The sequence below is a fragment of the Haemaphysalis longicornis genome, unplaced genomic scaffold, assembly GCF_048455015.1.
Source record: "Haemaphysalis longicornis isolate Haplotype H1 unplaced genomic scaffold, Haemaphysalis longicornis Haplotype H1 scaffold_173, whole genome shotgun sequence".
NCBI lineage: Eukaryota > Metazoa > Arthropoda > Arachnida > Ixodida > Ixodidae > Haemaphysalis > Haemaphysalis longicornis.
This window is the reverse complement of record NW_027526278.1, coordinates 99,331-116,816: the sequence shown is the minus strand read 5'-3', so window position 1 is coordinate 116,816 and position 17,486 is coordinate 99,331. Positions and strand designations below refer to the sequence as shown.

Genomic DNA, 17,486 nt, shown 5'->3' with positions numbered 1-17,486 from the left:
TCTCAATGATGTCGTTGAAGCCTATGATATCATTCACCTTACGATCCCATAATCTCGTATACGAGTTATCGTTCATATATCGTTTGATTTTTTTCAGTAGGGAGGCGTGGTTCTCGCTCCTGCGCCGCTCGCTGGCGGGCCGCAAAACGTTCTCATCGCGTCGTGAGACCACTCGTTAGAAAGCTTATTCTCCGCGCTATGCGATGGTGCAATTTTCGTTTTCGTGCGACGAACGATGCCGATGCTAGCGCCAAAACTCCGACGCGGCGCGACCGAAATGGTCGTCGCGAGGCCTACCGCTCGGGTTGTAGCCCTTTTACAAGCCATTTCCGTACAACTGAGAGGCCCAAACGAGCAGCGACAATAAAGTAGAGGCCCTGGCAAACGTTTCGGTGCAATTTTAGTTGGCCTGGCCCTCTTCGTTTGGGAGCTGGCAGCGAAAGAGCCTTGATCTGCCAGCGCGGACAAAGCGCGCCCGGGGTCTTTTGCGGCGCCCTTAGGTGTCGTTAATCAAAGCCCAGGCAATCGAAACATGGTTCACTCGAGAGAACAGGAGTTGTAAAATTGGAAAACATGCGCCGCCGGCGTGTGCGCCGTTTAGTTGATAGGCTACGAGGCGTCCAAGACACGTTTTTCGTCAATTTTGCCCGTTTCGCTTTGTTTACAAATGCTGCCCGGGCTGTGGAGAGGTAGGACATCGTCTCACCGTGCTGAGCTTAGAATTTTTTTTCTGGTTCCTCCGAGCCACAGAAACACGATGGTATGCGTGAATTTCACGTGAGAGTAAGGAAATTTCAGCTGCAAGCCGATTAACATGGCGAATGACTTTTCAGTGTACCAGGCGAGGTTCTCGCTCCTCCGCATCTCGCTGGCGGGCCGAAAAACGTCCTCACGGCGTCGTGAGACCACTCGTTGGAAAGCTTATTCTTAGAGCTACGCGATGGTGCAATTATCGTTTTAGTGCGTCGAAGGGTTACGATGCCAGCGCCAGAACTTCGACGCGGCGCGGCCGAAGTGGTCGGCGCGAGGCCTACCGCTCGGGTTGTAATTCTTGTGCGAGCCCTTTCCGTACGAGTGGGAGGCCCGAACGAGCAGCGACAGTAAAGTAGAGGCCCCGGCAAACGTTTCAGTGCGATTTTAGGTCGCCTGACCCCCTTGGTTTTGGAGCTGGCCGCGAAAGAGCCTTGATCTGCCAGCGCAAACCAAGCGCGCCCAGGGTCTTTTGCGGTGCCCTGAGGGGTCGTTAATCAAAGCCCAGACACTAGAAACACGGTTCAATCGAGATAACAGGAGTTGTAGAATCGGAAAACATGCGCCGCTTGCGCGAGCGTCGCTCAGTTGATAAGTTACGGGGCGTCCAAGACACGTTTTTCGTCATTCTTGCGTGTTTCGCTATGTTTACAAATGCTTCTCGTCCTGTGGACAGGCGGAAAAGCGTCTCACCGTGCTGAGCTATACGTTTTTTTTTGCTTTTTTTTGTTGTTTTACAACGAGCCGCAGAAACACGATGGTACGCGTGAATTTTACGCGAACAATAAAGAAATCTCAGTTTGAAGCCGAAAACGGCTTTCCAAGGCCCGCGCGTCGTTTCGTAAGTCGGCGCAAACCGCTGTCGTGTGGCGACGACGCGGAGCGCGGCGTCGGGCCCCCGCGAACAGCAAAATATACGAACAGGGAGCCCGCGTCACCTTCACAGGGCCAATCGAAGGTTGCTAATGCAAAGTTATCAAATGGTTTTGTTTTTCAAACCAGCACCTTGCAAGGGGCGCGCAGTGGTGGGCCCCAAGATCGGTTATGGTGTGCCCCACGTTTCCTTCTGCAGCCCAACTGTGGTTCGCACCAGGTGTGTGAATTTTTCGCAGGTAAGAATAGACGTATTGCGCAAGAGGGCATGCTTTAAATGAAATCGATAGCTTATTTCGTTCGCAAAATCTGCATGGTAAGCAAAATATTTTGCGTCGTAGCCAGGCCGCAATTTGCACCACGTTCACCATTTTTGCTCAGGTAAGAGAAAACACAAGGCGCAACAACGCAAAATTTGAATCGAATTGATAGCTCTTTTTGTTAGGAAACTGTGGCGATGCGAATTTACGTGGCGACCAAAGTTGTCGGAGGAGGAGGAAGTGGTTGTTGGGGGGGAGGGGGAAAGAGGCGGGTAACTGTCTGGCGTTTCGCGGACACCTCAACCGGCCGAACGGAAGCGAGGAGGGTGGGAGAGTCGAAAGAGTAGGTAAAGGGGGGGGAAGGATTTAGGCAGAAGGTGAGTGAGCAGATGCCAAGAATCACACACATGTAAACGTCGCAGTACAGCAAGGCAGGCGGGAATACAGAATAGAATAACAGAGGGTCACAACAAAATTAGCAGATGACATCAGCGAATGATGCGAGAGACGCGAAAGCGACAGTGTAGACCATAACAACAACAGGTGTGGGGGGGACGCGACGGCAGCATCATAAACGAGCGACTAACACTGCGAGTAGTGCAGCAGGGGCTGCGGCGAGGCGCACGGGAGCAGAGTGCGACATGGTGGGGGAGGTCAATAAAGGAAAAAAAAAGGACGGCATCAACAACGAATGTGAGAGACGCGAAGGTAGCAGTACTGGGGGCAACAGACAGCAATAACAACAAGTGCGGGGGGGCGCGAGGGCAGCAGTGCAAAGAATGTCTGACACTATAGAAGAAAATAAAAAAAAGAAAAAAACACGTATGGCAAGTTATAGGGGTACATGATAAGGGGCAGCAGGATATGAGTGGTGGCGGATATATGTAGGGATAGCTGATAAGCGGGTTACAGGGGGCGTAATAAGGGGCTTGCGGGGGTAAATACTGGGCACGATGGATTGGGGATACATGATTAATATAGGTTGAGGGCAAAGGTACAGCATACGAACAGGTTGACATTGATACTGGTAACATTAGATATTTGGTTAAAAATGCGCGCGCCGCATGCAAACTGTTTGCTGAGTTCAGGATGGGACGTTCTGGCAGTGTGTGCGGGGTGTTTGCGGCACAGGATAGTTTTGTGGCATGCTGGGGGTACTGGGAGGCGTATGGGCACATTCCTGCTCGTCCGCACCGTGTCACTCACACACACACACACACACGTTGCGTTGCGAGCACTGGGCCAGGAGAGTTTTTGAGGCTTCTTCTTGGCCGTGAGGAGGAGGCCCCGCTCGCCGCAGGGGGCTCAGAGTTCGTGCGGCGGCGACCACGGGGAGCCGCGCACATGAGCGCCAGAACGGAGGCGGGGGGGGGGGGGGGGGGCAGGAGGAGGAGGAAAGAGAAGGGGGAAGGAGAGCGACCGCAGCGGGGGCGTTGGACTTTAGAGCTGCTTGGCCAGGCCGGTAGAATGCAGGTGCTGCAGCAGTGCGGTGAGTGCCGCGCCCCGTCTACGGGTGGCCGAGGGGAAGAGTAGCTCCTCCCGCGTGCTGCACGCAACTCCGAGGGCAGCATAGCGTTGCAGCATCTTGGCCCGCTCGGCGTGGTGGTGGCTGCAGCGAAGTAGGGCATGCTCAGTATTGTCCAGTTCGCCGCAGTGCTGGCAGTTGGGGGAGGCGGCCCGTGCGAAGAAGAAGCGGCGGGCCGTGGAAAAAGCGCTGCGCGTGCGGAGGCGTAGGAGTAGGCTGCAGTCCGCGCGGCCGAAAGTGCAGCTCGGGATGCGCCCCGGTGATCTTCCGTCGACCAGTCGCGGGTGCGGATGTTGAAGGCCCGCATGCTTCGCAATCCAGTGGCGCGCCTCATCGCCCTTGGTCGCCGCTTCGAAGACGGCCGTGTCCGCCGAGTGGGCCGCCTTGGCGAGCGAGTCCGCGAGTTCGTTGCCCGCCAGTCCCACGTGAGCCGGCACCCAGTGGAGCGAGACGCGCCTCCCCTCTGAATGGAGGTCGCGCAGTTTCTTGGCGAGCTGCCGCACAAGCGGCCCGTGTTTGTTTGGGTTTTGCAGGCGCAGGAGGGCCGCCCGGCTGTCGCAGAGGATAACAGCCTGGTTGATGTCGCGGCGTTCCGTCAGGGCGTCCGCCGCCAGGTGCAGGCCTACCAGCTCGGCTGTTGTTGAGCTGGAGGCAAACGCTGAGTCGGCCCTGCACCGTCAGGTCTAGCTCGGGGGCCGCGCAAGCGGCGGCGGCGGAGCCTGGGGGGCCGGGCAGCACGGATCCGTCTGTGTACAGTTTGACTGCGCCTGCGTAGCGCTCGTGCAGCAGGCACGCTTCTTCCTGTTGTAATGCGCAGGGGGGGGGGTGAGGCGCTTGCTCCTGACGCCGGGGACCGTGGTGGTGATGCGCGCACCCGCGTCGCGCTGCGGTGGGGGGGCGGGTCTATGGGCGGCGGGTCTGAACCCACGAGCTCTTCGTAGGTGTTGAGGAGCTGGAAGACTTGCGAGTGGGGTAGCTGGCGGAACCGCTCGACGAGGGTGTGGCCGTCTGGGGCGAGTTTCAGACGCGCTATGAAGTTCAGTCCGTAGGGCATAGCTAGGGACTGCAGGGGCCACGATCGGGCCTCGGCGAGGGTCTCAACGATGCGGGAGTGGTTGGGGAGGCCGAGGCAGAGGCACAGGGCCGCGCGGTGTTGTAGCTCGAGCTTCCTCCAGGTAGCAGGGGTTAACTTGGCCTGCGGGAGCGCGTACAGTATACGGCTGACGCCAGTGGCCGTGTAGATGCGCACGGCTAGTTCCGGGGTGCAGCCACGCCCACCTGCCATGATTTTCTTTATGGCTTGCAGAGCCGTGGCGGCCATGGCCCGGGCAGATTTGAGGTGGGGCCGCCAGCAGAGCATGTTGTCGAGTGTGGATCCCAAGTATACCACTTTCTTTTTCCACGGCAGGGTTATGCCATTCAGTGAGAGCTCTGGGGTTCGTTTCGCCATTCCTGCCGTGGGGTGGTAGGTGAGGGCCACAGTTTTGGTGGGCGATACCCGCAGGCTAAGGTCTTCGAGCTGTCTGCCGACGATGTTCAGGGCCACCTGGATGGCTTGGCGGGCAGCCTCCCGCCTGCCCGTGTGGGCGGAGTTCCAGATGGCTATGTCGTCGGCATTAAGCATCATGTGGGTCGGGATGGAGTCGGAGGGGGGGAATGCAGTAGGGAAGGTTGCGAGGGCGCGGTTAAAAATGAAGGGGGACAAAACGCTGCCCTGGGGTACGCCTGCTGTGACGGGGCGGGCCGAGCTAAGTGTTTTCCCCACGCGCACCTGGAGGTGGCGGTTGCCCAGAAAGGCATCCAGGTACGCGCGCATCCGCCCCGTCACTCGGCAGCAGTCAAGCGCGGCATGGATCGTCGTGTGGGGGAGGGCGTCGAAGGCTTTTTCCACGTCGAGCAGGACCAAAAACATGGTGTGTTTGCTCCCCTTGGCCTGCTCGAACGTGGAGACGACGTCCGCGCTGCAGTCCGCCGTGCTACGTCCCCGTTTGATGCCGACTTGCTGCTCGGGGCTCCATTTATTCTCCCCCGCGAGCCATTCCAGCCTTGCCAGCACCACCATTTCCAGCAGTTTCCCTACTGCAGAGGTCAGGGAGATGGGCCGGTAGGAGCCGAGCTCGGCTGGTGGCTTGCCGCGCCTTAGGATGGGGCAGACGTACGCCAGGGTGAGTGAATCGGGCAGCGTGGCCCACTCCCACAACATGTTGAAATAGGCCAATAGACTTGCGCGCTGGTCTTGATTCCGGTTTCTAAGGGCCTGGAAGGTTATCCCGTCGGGGCCCGGGGCGCTCTTTCGCTACGCCTTCGCCAGCGCACGCTCTAGCTCCTGCGCCGTGAAAGGTTCATTCATGACCTCGGCCGCGCGCGCGTCGGGAGCCGAGAGGGATGGTTTGTTTACAATCGGCGGCGCGCGGCCGACGGGGGCCGGGGGTAGGAGGAGGTGACGTGCGGGGCGAAGGCCTCGGCTACCTCGGCGAGTGGCTTCTTCTGGGCGATGGCCAGCGAGAGGAGGGGGAGCTTGCCGGCGAGGGGGGCTGGGTGAGGGCGCGTAGGAGCCGCCACGCTCTCGCCGTGCCCGCTGCGCTCTCGAGAGAAGCGCAGATGGAGACCCAGCTTTCTCGCCGTAGCTTTTTCGCGTGGCGGCGAAGTGCAGCGTCGATGCGGTTGTAGAGTGTCCATTCACCTTGCGCGCCGGAGCGGAGGGCCTGGCGTTGCGCTCGCTGTTTCGCGGCGCGCAGGTTGATGAGCTTCAGGTCCGGGGCCGGCTGGAAGGGGGCTGCGTGGGCCATTGTTGTGGCCGCTTTGAGGGACCGCTCGAGTGCGCCGAGGAAGTCATCCTGCTGAGATTCGGTGAGCAGCTCGCAGAAGCGGTCCCAGTGAGTCACTGAGTAAACGCGGCCAAGTGCGGCGCCGCTGCTCTCGGGCTCAATTACAATGGGCTTGTGGTCCGAGCACCACGTGCTGGCCTGCGGCCTCCAGGAGTACTTGAGGTGTTCTGACGTGAAGGTGACGTCGATGCAAGACTGTCGGTTGTTGCGCTTTGCGAAAGTTGTTTCCCCGGTGTTGATGGGGGCGAGCCCGCAGGTGGTAATTGCGTCAATAAGCTGAGTGCCGCGCTTATTGGCACGCCTGCTCCCCCAGCTGGCGTGGTGTGCTATTAAATCGCCGCACACGATCTTATCACGCGTGCAGAGAGCAGCCTGGGAGCACAGCTCGGCAGGGTCCGAGTCCCGGTTGGGTGGCACGTAGGCACTCACCACCGTCGTCTCGGCGTTCCCCATGCGCGTCATGACGGCCACGCATTCGAGGTGATCGCTCCGGGGGCCGCCAAGGTCGACCCGAGCGGGCGGGATGGACTTTTTTATGTATAAGGCTGCTCTCGTGCGGCCGGGGGCGTGCGCGGTGTTGTCGCAACGCGTGAGCGGGCAGTGCGGCTCGGAGCATTTTGTCGCGCAATGGTAGGCGACGTAACCAGGCAGTCGGCATTCCTCTGGAAGGGTGTCTGTCTCCTGGAGGCACAAGATGTCGTAAGGGTGTTGCAGGACCCGCGCGTAGAGGTCGTCGTGGCGTCTGCGGAGGGAATTGCAATTCCACTGGAGGGTGGAGGGTCTTGATTTGCTTGGGCGTGGGTGTTTGGTTTGGGGTCGCTACTTCCCATGTTCAAGGTGTTCAATGTAGCTGGTGAGGTGTTTGATGGTCTTGCGCGCCTCGTCCAGTAGCGCAGCCGAGGGGGCTGGCGCTCGTAGTCGGCTTGCATAGGTTGGTCCCTCCGGCGACGGGGGCTAGCAGGCCGTTCCCTCACGGCTGGGGGGGGGGGCGGGAGGGTCGTTTGCTCTGGGGGGGGGGGGGGTGTCAGCGTCATGTTTGTCACGGTAAGGCGCGCGGGACAGCTTGTGGCCGTAGCCCAGTGGGTCCCCCCGCAATTGCAGCAGCGGAGCCCTGGGGCCGCGCAGTCTTGCGTGGGGTGGGCGGCAGCGCACCTGGCGCAGCGAGCCGCGCTCCTGCAGGCCGTCCGGATGTGACCGAAGCGGTAACAGTGCCCGCATTGGAGGTTTCGTGCTGTGAGTATCTCAACCGGTACACGGATGTGCGATAAGTGCACGTGGGTGGGTGGCTGGCGGCCCAGAAAAGTTATGAAGAGCAGCTGTCCCTTCCGCGACCCCCCGATGATGGGCACCGGCGTTTTTATTCGGGCGATCAGCTCCTCGGCCTCTCCAGCGGCGTCTATGCCCCGCAGGACCGCGCGCGTGCGCCCCTCTTTCGAGGCGGGGTAAGGCTGCACGAGCACACCCCCGAGGGAGCGAAGCCCGAGCAGGGCGCCGCATCGCCGAAGGGCGCCGCAAGGAGAATCCCAGCCGCATCGGGGAGGCTGGGATTCTCCTTGCTCTCGGAGTTGGCAGGGGAGGAGGAGCTGGAGGTCGCGTTCGGGGGGCCGCGCGTTGTTTGCGTCGTCTTAGCGGGGGAGGGAGGCGCTCGTCGGCCGCGTCATCCGCGTGGGGGCGGCTGGGACTCTCGTTGCTCTCGAAGTTGGCAGGGGAGGAGGTGCTGGAGTTCGCGCTCGGGGGGCCGCGCGCTGTTTTCGTCGTCTTAGGGGGGGGGGAGGAAGGCACACGTTCTGGGAAGCGGGCGCTGCTCTCGTGTTCTCCTGCAGCCGCCCAGAGGTGCCGTTTGGGGCTGCCTCGCGATCGTCTGTAGCGGCCAGGGGGACACCCTCCGCCCCATCGCCGCGGCTCTCGCTGGGATCGTCGGTCCCCAAGTGATGCCCTGCCAACGTCCGGGGGCTGGGGGCCTTCTGCATTCCTTTCGGCTGCCAGATCTGCTTCGCTGCCACTTGCGGGGGACGGGGGGCCCTCAGAAATGGCCGCGAGCGACTCTTTTCCTGCGGGAGGCTGGTGAGAAAATGGCCGGGACCTTCGAGGCGTCTCAGGGGGGGGGTTGGTTGCGCTTGCGTCGTGCTGCTGGACGGCGCAATTTCGGTGTTATGGGGACGCGTCCCTGGCGTACGCTTTTTCGTAGGCGAAAGAGCGGGGGGGGGGTGGGGGGTAGTTCCTGCGTCGCAGCGGGCCGTTTGGGAATCGTGCAGGCCGTTAGCTCGCGATGTTGGGTCCAAGCGCGGCGGCAGAAGGCGATTCGCTGTAGTGGGCTATCGGCGCTGTGCCCTCGGGTTCTGAGGCGATCATGGTCAAGTGTCGTTCGCGAGGGGCGCTGTGGGGGTGAAACGGGGGGCGAGCACTCACCAGAGCTGCTGTTGGAGTCACTGCTGCTGCTAGATGAGGCGGATGACGAGGAAGACGGCGAGACGGAATCCTGGGTCGTCTCGCCGTCACCATCGCTAGCCTGCGGCGCGGCCCTTTTCATAGAGCTGAGCGCTCTCATTCCACACTCAATTGCTAAGAGGTAGGCAGGTGATATAGTGCGGAAGTGCGGATAGGAGTGCGGACAGGTTGGGAACGGGGAGTTGGTGGGGGGACAGAGTTTGCCATGGGGTGTTAGGAGGTTGGAAGGAGCATGGTGAGTGCGAAAGTGATGAGAGTAGTGGTAAACTATTAAAGAGGTATGGGGAAGAGAGAGCCCTCCCTAATGAGCCCTGAGAAGGGCTTGCCACGGGGCGCGGCCTATTCTAATATAAACTGAAGGGGAGAGAAAATTACATCGTAAGTCAGTGAAAACAAAAGTGGGGAACGGTGGAAAAACACGACTGGCCGCCGGACCGCTCGTTTATGGTCAGTCGGACATTTCGCGTCATAGCCGGACCGCAGTTTGGGCCAGGTTTACCATTTTTGGACAGATAAGAGAAAACGTTGCGCGCAACAACACAGCGTTTGAATGAAATCGATAGCTCTTTTCGTTCGGTAACTGTAGGGGCGCAAATTTGGGGCACGGAAAAAAAGTGCAGATTCCAGCATTCTTGGAGCGAAAAGAGGGGAAGAGGCGCTTGCGGCGCAACCAATCAGAAGCGCGCTCCGTCTCCAGCCAATCGCGTGCGGGCGTTTCCGTGCTGTCCAGCGAACAGATGTCGCATTGTCTTTTGGGCGCCAACCTTCGGAGGAGTCGGACGTGCGTAACGCGAGGTGCGAGCTAGGTCTCCGTGTGTGCTGCCGACGGTGCCGGTAAGTCATTTCTTATGCTTCGGCAGCCTATTATGGTGACACTGCTTAAGAACTCATGTGACAGTGCTATTTTCACAGCTCCTTAACGGGGCAGCTCTAGCGCGCTATAATTTGAAACGCGGTGGCTCGTTGCTGTTGTTTGTGTAATTTAAAGTATCTAGCGGCTGTTTCCTTATCATTATGCTTTCATCTTGACAGATAGCGCACGTGTGCGAACGGGGCGCTACAAAAAGAAATGCGGGCAGGTGCTTCAAACAATGGAAATTTGAATAGCAGAAAAAAAAAACGCCGCTTGTGGTGGCCGCATTTTGGGCGCGTTTTGCAAAATGTGTTGGTAATTTCGTGTGCAGCACGAGGCCTTATGTCACAGTGCTAACGCAGTCTTTAATGTGACGGAGTCTTCATTGCAAAGCGTTGATGTTTTATTGAGATGCTCGAACGGCATGACAGTGTTGTTATCTATCAGAGGAGAGAAGAAGGAGGCTGTGATTATCTTGCAAATGTGGGCCGAATTGCGTGCGCCGCGCGGTGCTGCGTTTGTTGTCCAACACACTCCTCCTGCTAATTAGTACAATAAGTGTTGGTCTCTCTCGTGCAGGCGCTGCTGCTGCAGCAGCAGCTTTCCGACCTGGGGGCGGACGAAGCTGGCGCGTGCGTATGGTTGCTCCCGCACGCAGGTACGTTCGTCGGAAATAAAAACAAAACGAAAACATGGGGGCTGCCAAAATGTTTCTCTTATGGGTGCCTCGCGATAGTGAATTTTGACGACGCCTGCTGCTGCTGCTACTTGTTTAAACGCGGGCTTGCGAGTGTCCCAAAGTTCATCTTCGCGGCGCACCACAGTGTAACGCAAAGACGCACTATTGTTCGTTCACTTGTATCGAGCTGCTGCTTTTGCCAGCGAAGAGGATGGTGAGTGACCTGAGTGTTGTGGGTGCTGCTGCTGTTTGTGTTTCTTTCAGTGCAGTTTGAGACATGTTTGCTGCGTGTGTAGGTCAGGAAAAATAGCCCCCTGTTCAGTCGCTTGCACGTGGTGCTCGTGCAGTCGGCAGGGCGCGGGTGTTGGTACTGCTCCTTTAAAATGAGCTCATTTTGCATACTTGTCAAGAAGTTAAACAATCTGTACTGGAGCATAACGGTTCTCTGCTGTTAAATTGTTGCAGTTTGAGAGCTCGTATCGTATTGTTACTCAAATAATCAGGCCAGGGTCGTCTTGTAGCAGCAATTAATTTTAATTGAGCACTGTGTTGCAACTGAACAGGGGCTATTGGAGGAGGCATCTGCAGCATCCGAATTTCAGCCTAATTTGGACAGGTCTGGTTATCTTAATTTAGAAATAATAATTGGCGCTAGCTTAAATTAAGTGTTGTTAAGCTCAGTGGTATAGCTGTGAGTTGCACTTGCTAAGCTGAGGATACACTGCTAGGCGCGAAGTACAGTGTGCGTGTTTTTTTTTTGTGCGTGCGGGGGAGGGAAGGGGCGGCTTGGTTAATTTAGTGTGTGTGTGTGTTTTTTTTTCTCTTTTTTTTTGTGTGTGTTTTTTTCTTTTTGTGTGTGTGTGTGAGTGGGGGGGGCCGCAGGAGCGGCTTGGTCAACCAAACCTCAGCAGGGGCCGCGCAGAAATTTTTGAAACTATATGTGGAATATTGCCACGCAAAGCGCGCGCGCAAACCTAAATAATGAAAATACAATAAAAAAAGCACAAATTCAGCACAAAAAGCAAAGGAATGAAAATACGAACAAAAAAGCACAAATTCAGCAAAAAAAGCAAAGGTTTGAAAATACGAACAAGAAAGCACAAATTCAGCATAAAAAGCAAAAGAATGAAAATACAAAAACGAAATCAATAAATCACAACCAACAAAATCATAAAAACATAAAAAATGGGTGCAGTGCGCGGCGCCATCTACTTGGCATATTCGTAATGAAATCAAACACTGCTTCACTAAACCCCCGCTAGAATGCGCGAACACACGATCATCATCAGCGTGTTGGCCTTTTTTTTGAGAATTCATTATGTTGCTTTCCAGGCGCGCTTTTCGCGCCACATTCCCTATGGTTCCGATTCTGTTTCGGTTTCGCTTTCCAAGCATGTCCTTCATATATCGTTCACGGTGCATTTGCGCTCGCTCTGGTGTACTTAATTAAGGCCTAGGATCGTCGAAAGGCGGTTCAATCGAGAGAACAGGAGTTGTAGAATTCCAAAACATGCGCCACTGGCGTGTGCGCCGTTTAGTAAATCATTTAGGGGGCGTCCAAGATACGTTTTTCGTCATTCTTGCGCGTTCTGACTTGTTTACAAATGCTTCTCAGGCTGTGGAGAGGTAGCAAATCGTCTCGCCATGCTGAGCTAACGTTTTTTTTACTGCGAGCCACAGAAACACGATGCTATGCATGAATTTCACGTGAGGATAAGGAAAGTTCAGCTGCAAGCCGATTAACATGTCGAACGCGACTTTTCAGTGTCCCAGGCGTGGTTCTCGCTCCTCCACCGCTCGCTGGCGGGCCGAAAAACGTTCTCACGGCGTCGTGAGACCACTTGTTGGAAAGCTTATTCTTTGAGCTACGCGATGGTGCAATTTTCGTTTTCGTTTGACGAACGGTGGCGATGCCAGCGCCAAAACTCCGACGCGGCGCGACCGAAATGGTCGGCGCGAGGCCTACCGCGCGGGTTGTAACCCTTTTAACAGCCCTTTCCGTACAAGTGAGAGTCCCGAACGAGCAGCGACAGTACAGTAGAGGCCCTGGCAAACGTTTCAGTGCAATTTTAGTTGGCCTGACGGTCTTGGTTTTGGAGCTGGCTGCGAAAGAGCCTTGATCTGCCTGCACGGACGAAGCGCGCCCAGTGACTTTTGCGGCGCCCTGAGGGGTCGTTAATTAAAGCCCAGCCAGTCGAAACACGCTTTAATCGAGAAAACAGGAGTTGTAAAATTGGAAAACATGCGCCGCTGGCGTGTGCACCGTTTAGTAAATCATTTAGGGGGCGTCCAAGATACGTTTTTCGTCATTCTTGCGCGTTCTCACTTGTTTACAAATGCTTCTCAGGCTGTGGAGAGGTAGCAAATCGTCGCGCCATAGCACCATAGCTAGCCTTTGCAAAGCAAACTAGGGGATGGCACGAAACGATCTGACAGGCACAAAGAGATAGCTGGCTCAAAGCCACCTGAATTCTGTCTATAATCCTGGTATCTGCCATAAACAGATACCAGGCGCGATAAAAATAAATGTTGGCGAGGTGAACCACGGAATGAAAAAAAAAAAAAAACAAAACGTCTCCTGCGGGATTCGAACCTGGGTCGTGCGAGTGGTGGAAACCAAAAAGGGAAGCATAACGTTTGAGTGCAATGCCTAGCTTACGAGTGCATATAGGATGAGCCTCTTTTTATTTTTTTTCTTTAATGCATGGAAATTTTAAAAAACTTCAACAGACAAGACACTTAACACACAATATAAACACTAGCAGACAGCAAAGGGCAAGGACAGAGCTCTGTATTCATGTAATGAGCACAGAATGGCATGCGAACGCTCACCAGGGCCAAATGTAGTGCTGTTTATCTACACAAATACTCATCAGAGGCAATTGGTAATTTTTGTGGCCAAACTACGCCTACTATACCAACAGAAAAACATGTCTGGCTGCGTGACAAAAATTCAGAGTGGCCATTAGAAAATGGCAAACTTGGCTCAGAGGCCTATGTGCTCCCAACTTTGCCCCAAAATAGTAGGACAAGTTACAACCTTCGAATTTTTACCGAATTTTGACGCTTACACTGCTCACACAGACGCACTGAATTTCATAGTATAAAACCCGATTACAAACATTGGGACGCACGCAAAGTCAAAGAACTTGCATAACAAGAAAAAAGCATTTTGGATTTTGCAGAAATGCTTCCCAGACGTTCGCCAGTACATGTACTGGGCCTTATTTTACATAAATATACCATGCAAATCACTTATGCATAACTTTAATGGGAAGCTGTGGTTAAATATTAAGGTTGTAACTTGAGTTGCACTGCTCCTACCATTTAGCCACACAGTTGGCAAAAAATTGGTCTCGGAGCCAAGTTTGACAAGCCGTAACAAAACAAATAATTTTCTGTCAGCCACACAATTTTTTCAGCAAGATGTACAGTAGGTTTAATTTCAGCAGCAAAATGACCTGTGTGCTCAAGCAAGTATTTCTTCAGGTAAATGACGCCGAAATTGGCCACTTCCCAGGCAGTAGTGGGTGCCTGCCTTGTGGCACTGTAATATTTTTCACGTAGCGTATGTCTACCTAACACTCGGTAGGCAATTATATATAAATAGAAGTTCAAGAAAATTGAAGTGGGCGACCAACAGCTATCTTTTGTTCAATTTTATTTGAACTCACACAGCAGTAATCCGAGCTCCTGTTCAAATAAAAGTGATTAGCCACAACCTAAAGCTAAAATGGCAAATGTGCTCCTCACACCGTAGACATCATGGGCTGCTGCCGTGTCAAGGTTAAAAAAATCTGCCTACAGAAATGCCAAGCCATCTCATGAAAAAGGAGAAACGAATTATGCCTACACCTTGTAACACGCGACATCGGAAAGCTCCCAATCCTACTCTTGGCAGCAGAGAATGGCGAAAGAAACAACAAGCAGGAGAGAAACGCGGTTTCGGTTTCAGTAGCACGCGAGAACAAGCCAAAGCTTGCTCCGCATCCCAGAGGGAGAGAGGTGCGCTCGCCCTTGCCCATCTGCGATCCCCCACAATGCACTTCCCTGGCGCCCGCTTTGAACATCGATGGCAGTGGCGTACACAGCGACAAGAAAGCGAATCGGCCACTGCACATTGGTGGGACAAAAAACAGCGGCTGCAGATGCAGAAAGCGCTGGTATAAACACTCACCCAACTGACGCCATTGCAGAACACGTTGAGAAGGAAACGGCTCGCACCAGACACGTAAACGCAGCACAGATGGCACCCACATACACCAAAGAGAACAAGATTGGGCACGCGGCGCAGCAGTCAAGCAGCACCCACTGTAGGGTGAGATGTGGCTCTTAGAAGAGCCGTTTTGGGATCTCTTTCTTTCCTCGCGGTGGCAAGACGAAGCGAGCAGGAGAGAATCAGCCGCCGAAGCCGTACAGGGTGCGGCCCTGCCTCTTGAGCGCGTACACGACGTTCATGGCGGTGACGGTCTTGCGCTTGGCGTGCTCCGTGTACGTCACAGCATCGCGGATGACATTCTCGAGGAACACCTTGAGGACACCGCGGGTCTCTTCATAGATGAGTCCCGAGATGCGCTTGACGCCGCCTCGGCGCGCAAGACGACGGATCGCTGGCTTGGTGATGCCCTGGATGTTGTCTCGCAGAACCTTGCGGTGACGCTTCGCTCCACCTTTTCCGAGTCCCTACCGTTGTCAGATGGTTGGGGGATTGGCACCAATGTGCCGCACCCCGGAGCAGCAAAACTCAACCAACCATCATCATTCAACTCCGATAACGCCACTCGCCCCCCGGAGCGAGGGGGAATCTTTTGATTTAGAGTGGCGGCCCTTCCCCCTGGGCGCAAGGGTGGCGGTGTGAATGCCCATGGCTACGTAGGAAGGAAAGAACGTTAGCCAGCCTGAAAAACAAAGAAAACCATTAGTACACCACCTTACACCACCACCATCCTCCTCTAAGATTACTGCTGGAATACACCAGGTGAATGCGAAGCCCTGGGGCCCAAGCCTGCGCTGCTCTCTTTTCAGGTGGAACCAGACCTCCTTCCACACTTTTGGAAGCACTTCGTGGAGGCCTGGCCGCTGCTCAGAGTAAGCGGCAGCGCAGCGGGCCACCCAAACCTGATAGGAACACTCCACGAGGACCAAAACGAACTGGTTTACTGCTGCGCGCGGGAGCGGATTGAGAAACCTCAGAGTTTCATACGGGATGCCAGGGATGTCAAACAACTGTGCCAATTTTCGAAGGAGTGCCTGCGGGAGTGCGCAATCGCGGAAGATATGCGCCGTGGGCTCGGGCGCCCTGCAGAACCAACAAGAGGCCCTACGGAGCGCTGGAACCAACCCCACAGGAAACTGCCTCCGTGTGGGAATGATAGCAAGGTTCCCGCGCGCAAACAGCCACTGGAAAGTTGCTCTACTGGGCTCTAAGAACTGTGCCAATATGAAATGCCAACTGGGTTTCTGACGTGTGAGTGAATACTGCTGTAGATGCGGCGGGAGGCTGGGGGACAGCATTTCCGCCAACACTTTCAATGGAGTCGCGAACAAGTCTATATCTGGAGTTATTTGCTGCAGGTCGAACAGGGCGTTGGCCGCACCTGTGTAAAACAACGATGGCGTGCCCGCGCGGGCGACGTTATTGCGGACGGAACTTCGCGCGAACAGACGTAGCCGGGTGCTTAGAAAATAGGACGCGAAGCAGCTGGTTAAAGGAATGTCGCAATCCAGCGCCGCCCGTGTCCACTTCACATGCAATGCTCTCGCCAACACTCCCACATCGGTGAGGCCTAGGCCCCCCTTGCTCTTGGGCAGTTGCACGATCTGCCTCTTGACCTTGTCTGGCTTGCCGCCCCAGAGGAAACGGAACACGATGCGCTCCGCCTCAAGTTTGGTTCGCGCAGGCACGGCTATGATAGAGGCGACGTAACTCAACAGCGAGAACAGCAAAGTCGGCACGATCGTGGCGCGGGCAGTGACTGGACAGCGGAGCGAGTCATAATCATGCGCTTTTACTTGGAGCTTAGTCATGGCGGAATTCCAGTTACTAGGGGATGGACCAGTCGCGGAGAAACAAAACCCGAAGACCTTAGTCTCCGAGGCCACCGGGAGGCGGTGTTTGGGCTGCGGTGGTGCGTCCCGAAGGTACATCACCGAGCATTTAGCTTTGTTGAGCCGCGCGCCACTTGCCTGGCCATACCGATCGATCACGGCCAGCGCGGAGCAGAGAGAGCTCTCGTCTGGCACGACGATCGTCAGATCATCGGCGTAGGCGAAGATGGGAACACGCGGGGCACCCGGCGGCAACGGAATACTACCAATGCGCGGATCAGACGCGAGCCGCTGTAGGAGTGGCTCGATAGCGAGTACATACAGGACAGGGCTGAGAGGACAGCCCTGCCTGACCCCGCGCTCAACAGAGAAGCTATCTGAGACGCGGCCGTGAATTAGAAGCGCGGAAGTGGGCCCATTGTAGAGTACACGAACCATGTTCTGGAAGTTGAGGGTTAAACCCGCCTTAGCCAAAGTCTGGAAAATATACGAATGGCCAACTACATCAAATGCCTTTTCTTGATCGAAGCTGCAAAGCAGCCCCTGAATGCCTCTAATGTCTGCCCAGTCTAACAAGTCCGTAATAGCGAAACCGTGCAGCTGCGTCGAGCGAAAGGGCACGCAGCACGCCTGGTACGGACCTACGATGCTGCTTAAGTGATCAGTCAGCCTTGAGGCGAGGCACTTCGCAATCAGCTTATAATCACAGTTCAGCAGCGTGATGGGGCGCCAGACTCGCAGGTCGGAGCTTCTCGCCTCGTCCTTGCACAGGAGAGTGATCAGCCCTTCCCTTTGAGATGCTGACAGAATCCCACAACTGAGCAGCCTGTTTACGAGGGCTGTGAAAGGCTGCCCCAACTGCTTCCAAAACTTCAGGTAGAATTCCGGAGGTAGGCCATCCGAACCTGGGCTGCGGTTGCGTTTCGATTTCTTAAGTGCCTCGAGCAGTTCGCCCTCGGTGATTGGGTCATCACTCACGGCGGGTGGTTCCTGCGGCCCTTCGAGGGGGCAGTTCGGGTGTTGTTGCCTCGGCTCTGTACAGGTCAATGTAAAACCGGCGCGCTGCGTCCAAGACCGCGACTGGTGTGCTCACAACGGTGCCTGAGTGGGGATCGATGACGGACGAAAGCGAAGTGGACGATCGCGCTTACCTACGCCTCAAAATGTTGCGAGAACACCATGTCTCTAAGTCCCAACGTTCGGCGCGAGCGATAGCGCGTAG

General features: G+C 55.7%; 1 protein-coding gene across 1 annotated transcript; it reads right to left on the bottom strand.

The window, feature by feature from the left end:
- Nucleotides 1-14,502: 14,502 nt before the first annotated feature.
- LOC144166483 (histone H4-like) lies at nt 14,503-16,243 on the bottom strand. Its single transcript, XM_077695991.1, has 2 exons — nt 15,992-16,243; nt 14,503-14,899 (listed from the first exon to the last, which is right to left on the bottom strand). Exons 1-2 carry the CDS (start codon nt 16,241-16,243, stop codon nt 14,615-14,617), a joined length of 537 nt encoding a protein of 178 aa, XP_077552117.1. The 3' UTR covers nt 14,503-14,614.
- Between the last annotated feature and the right edge of the window lie 1,243 nt (nt 16,244-17,486).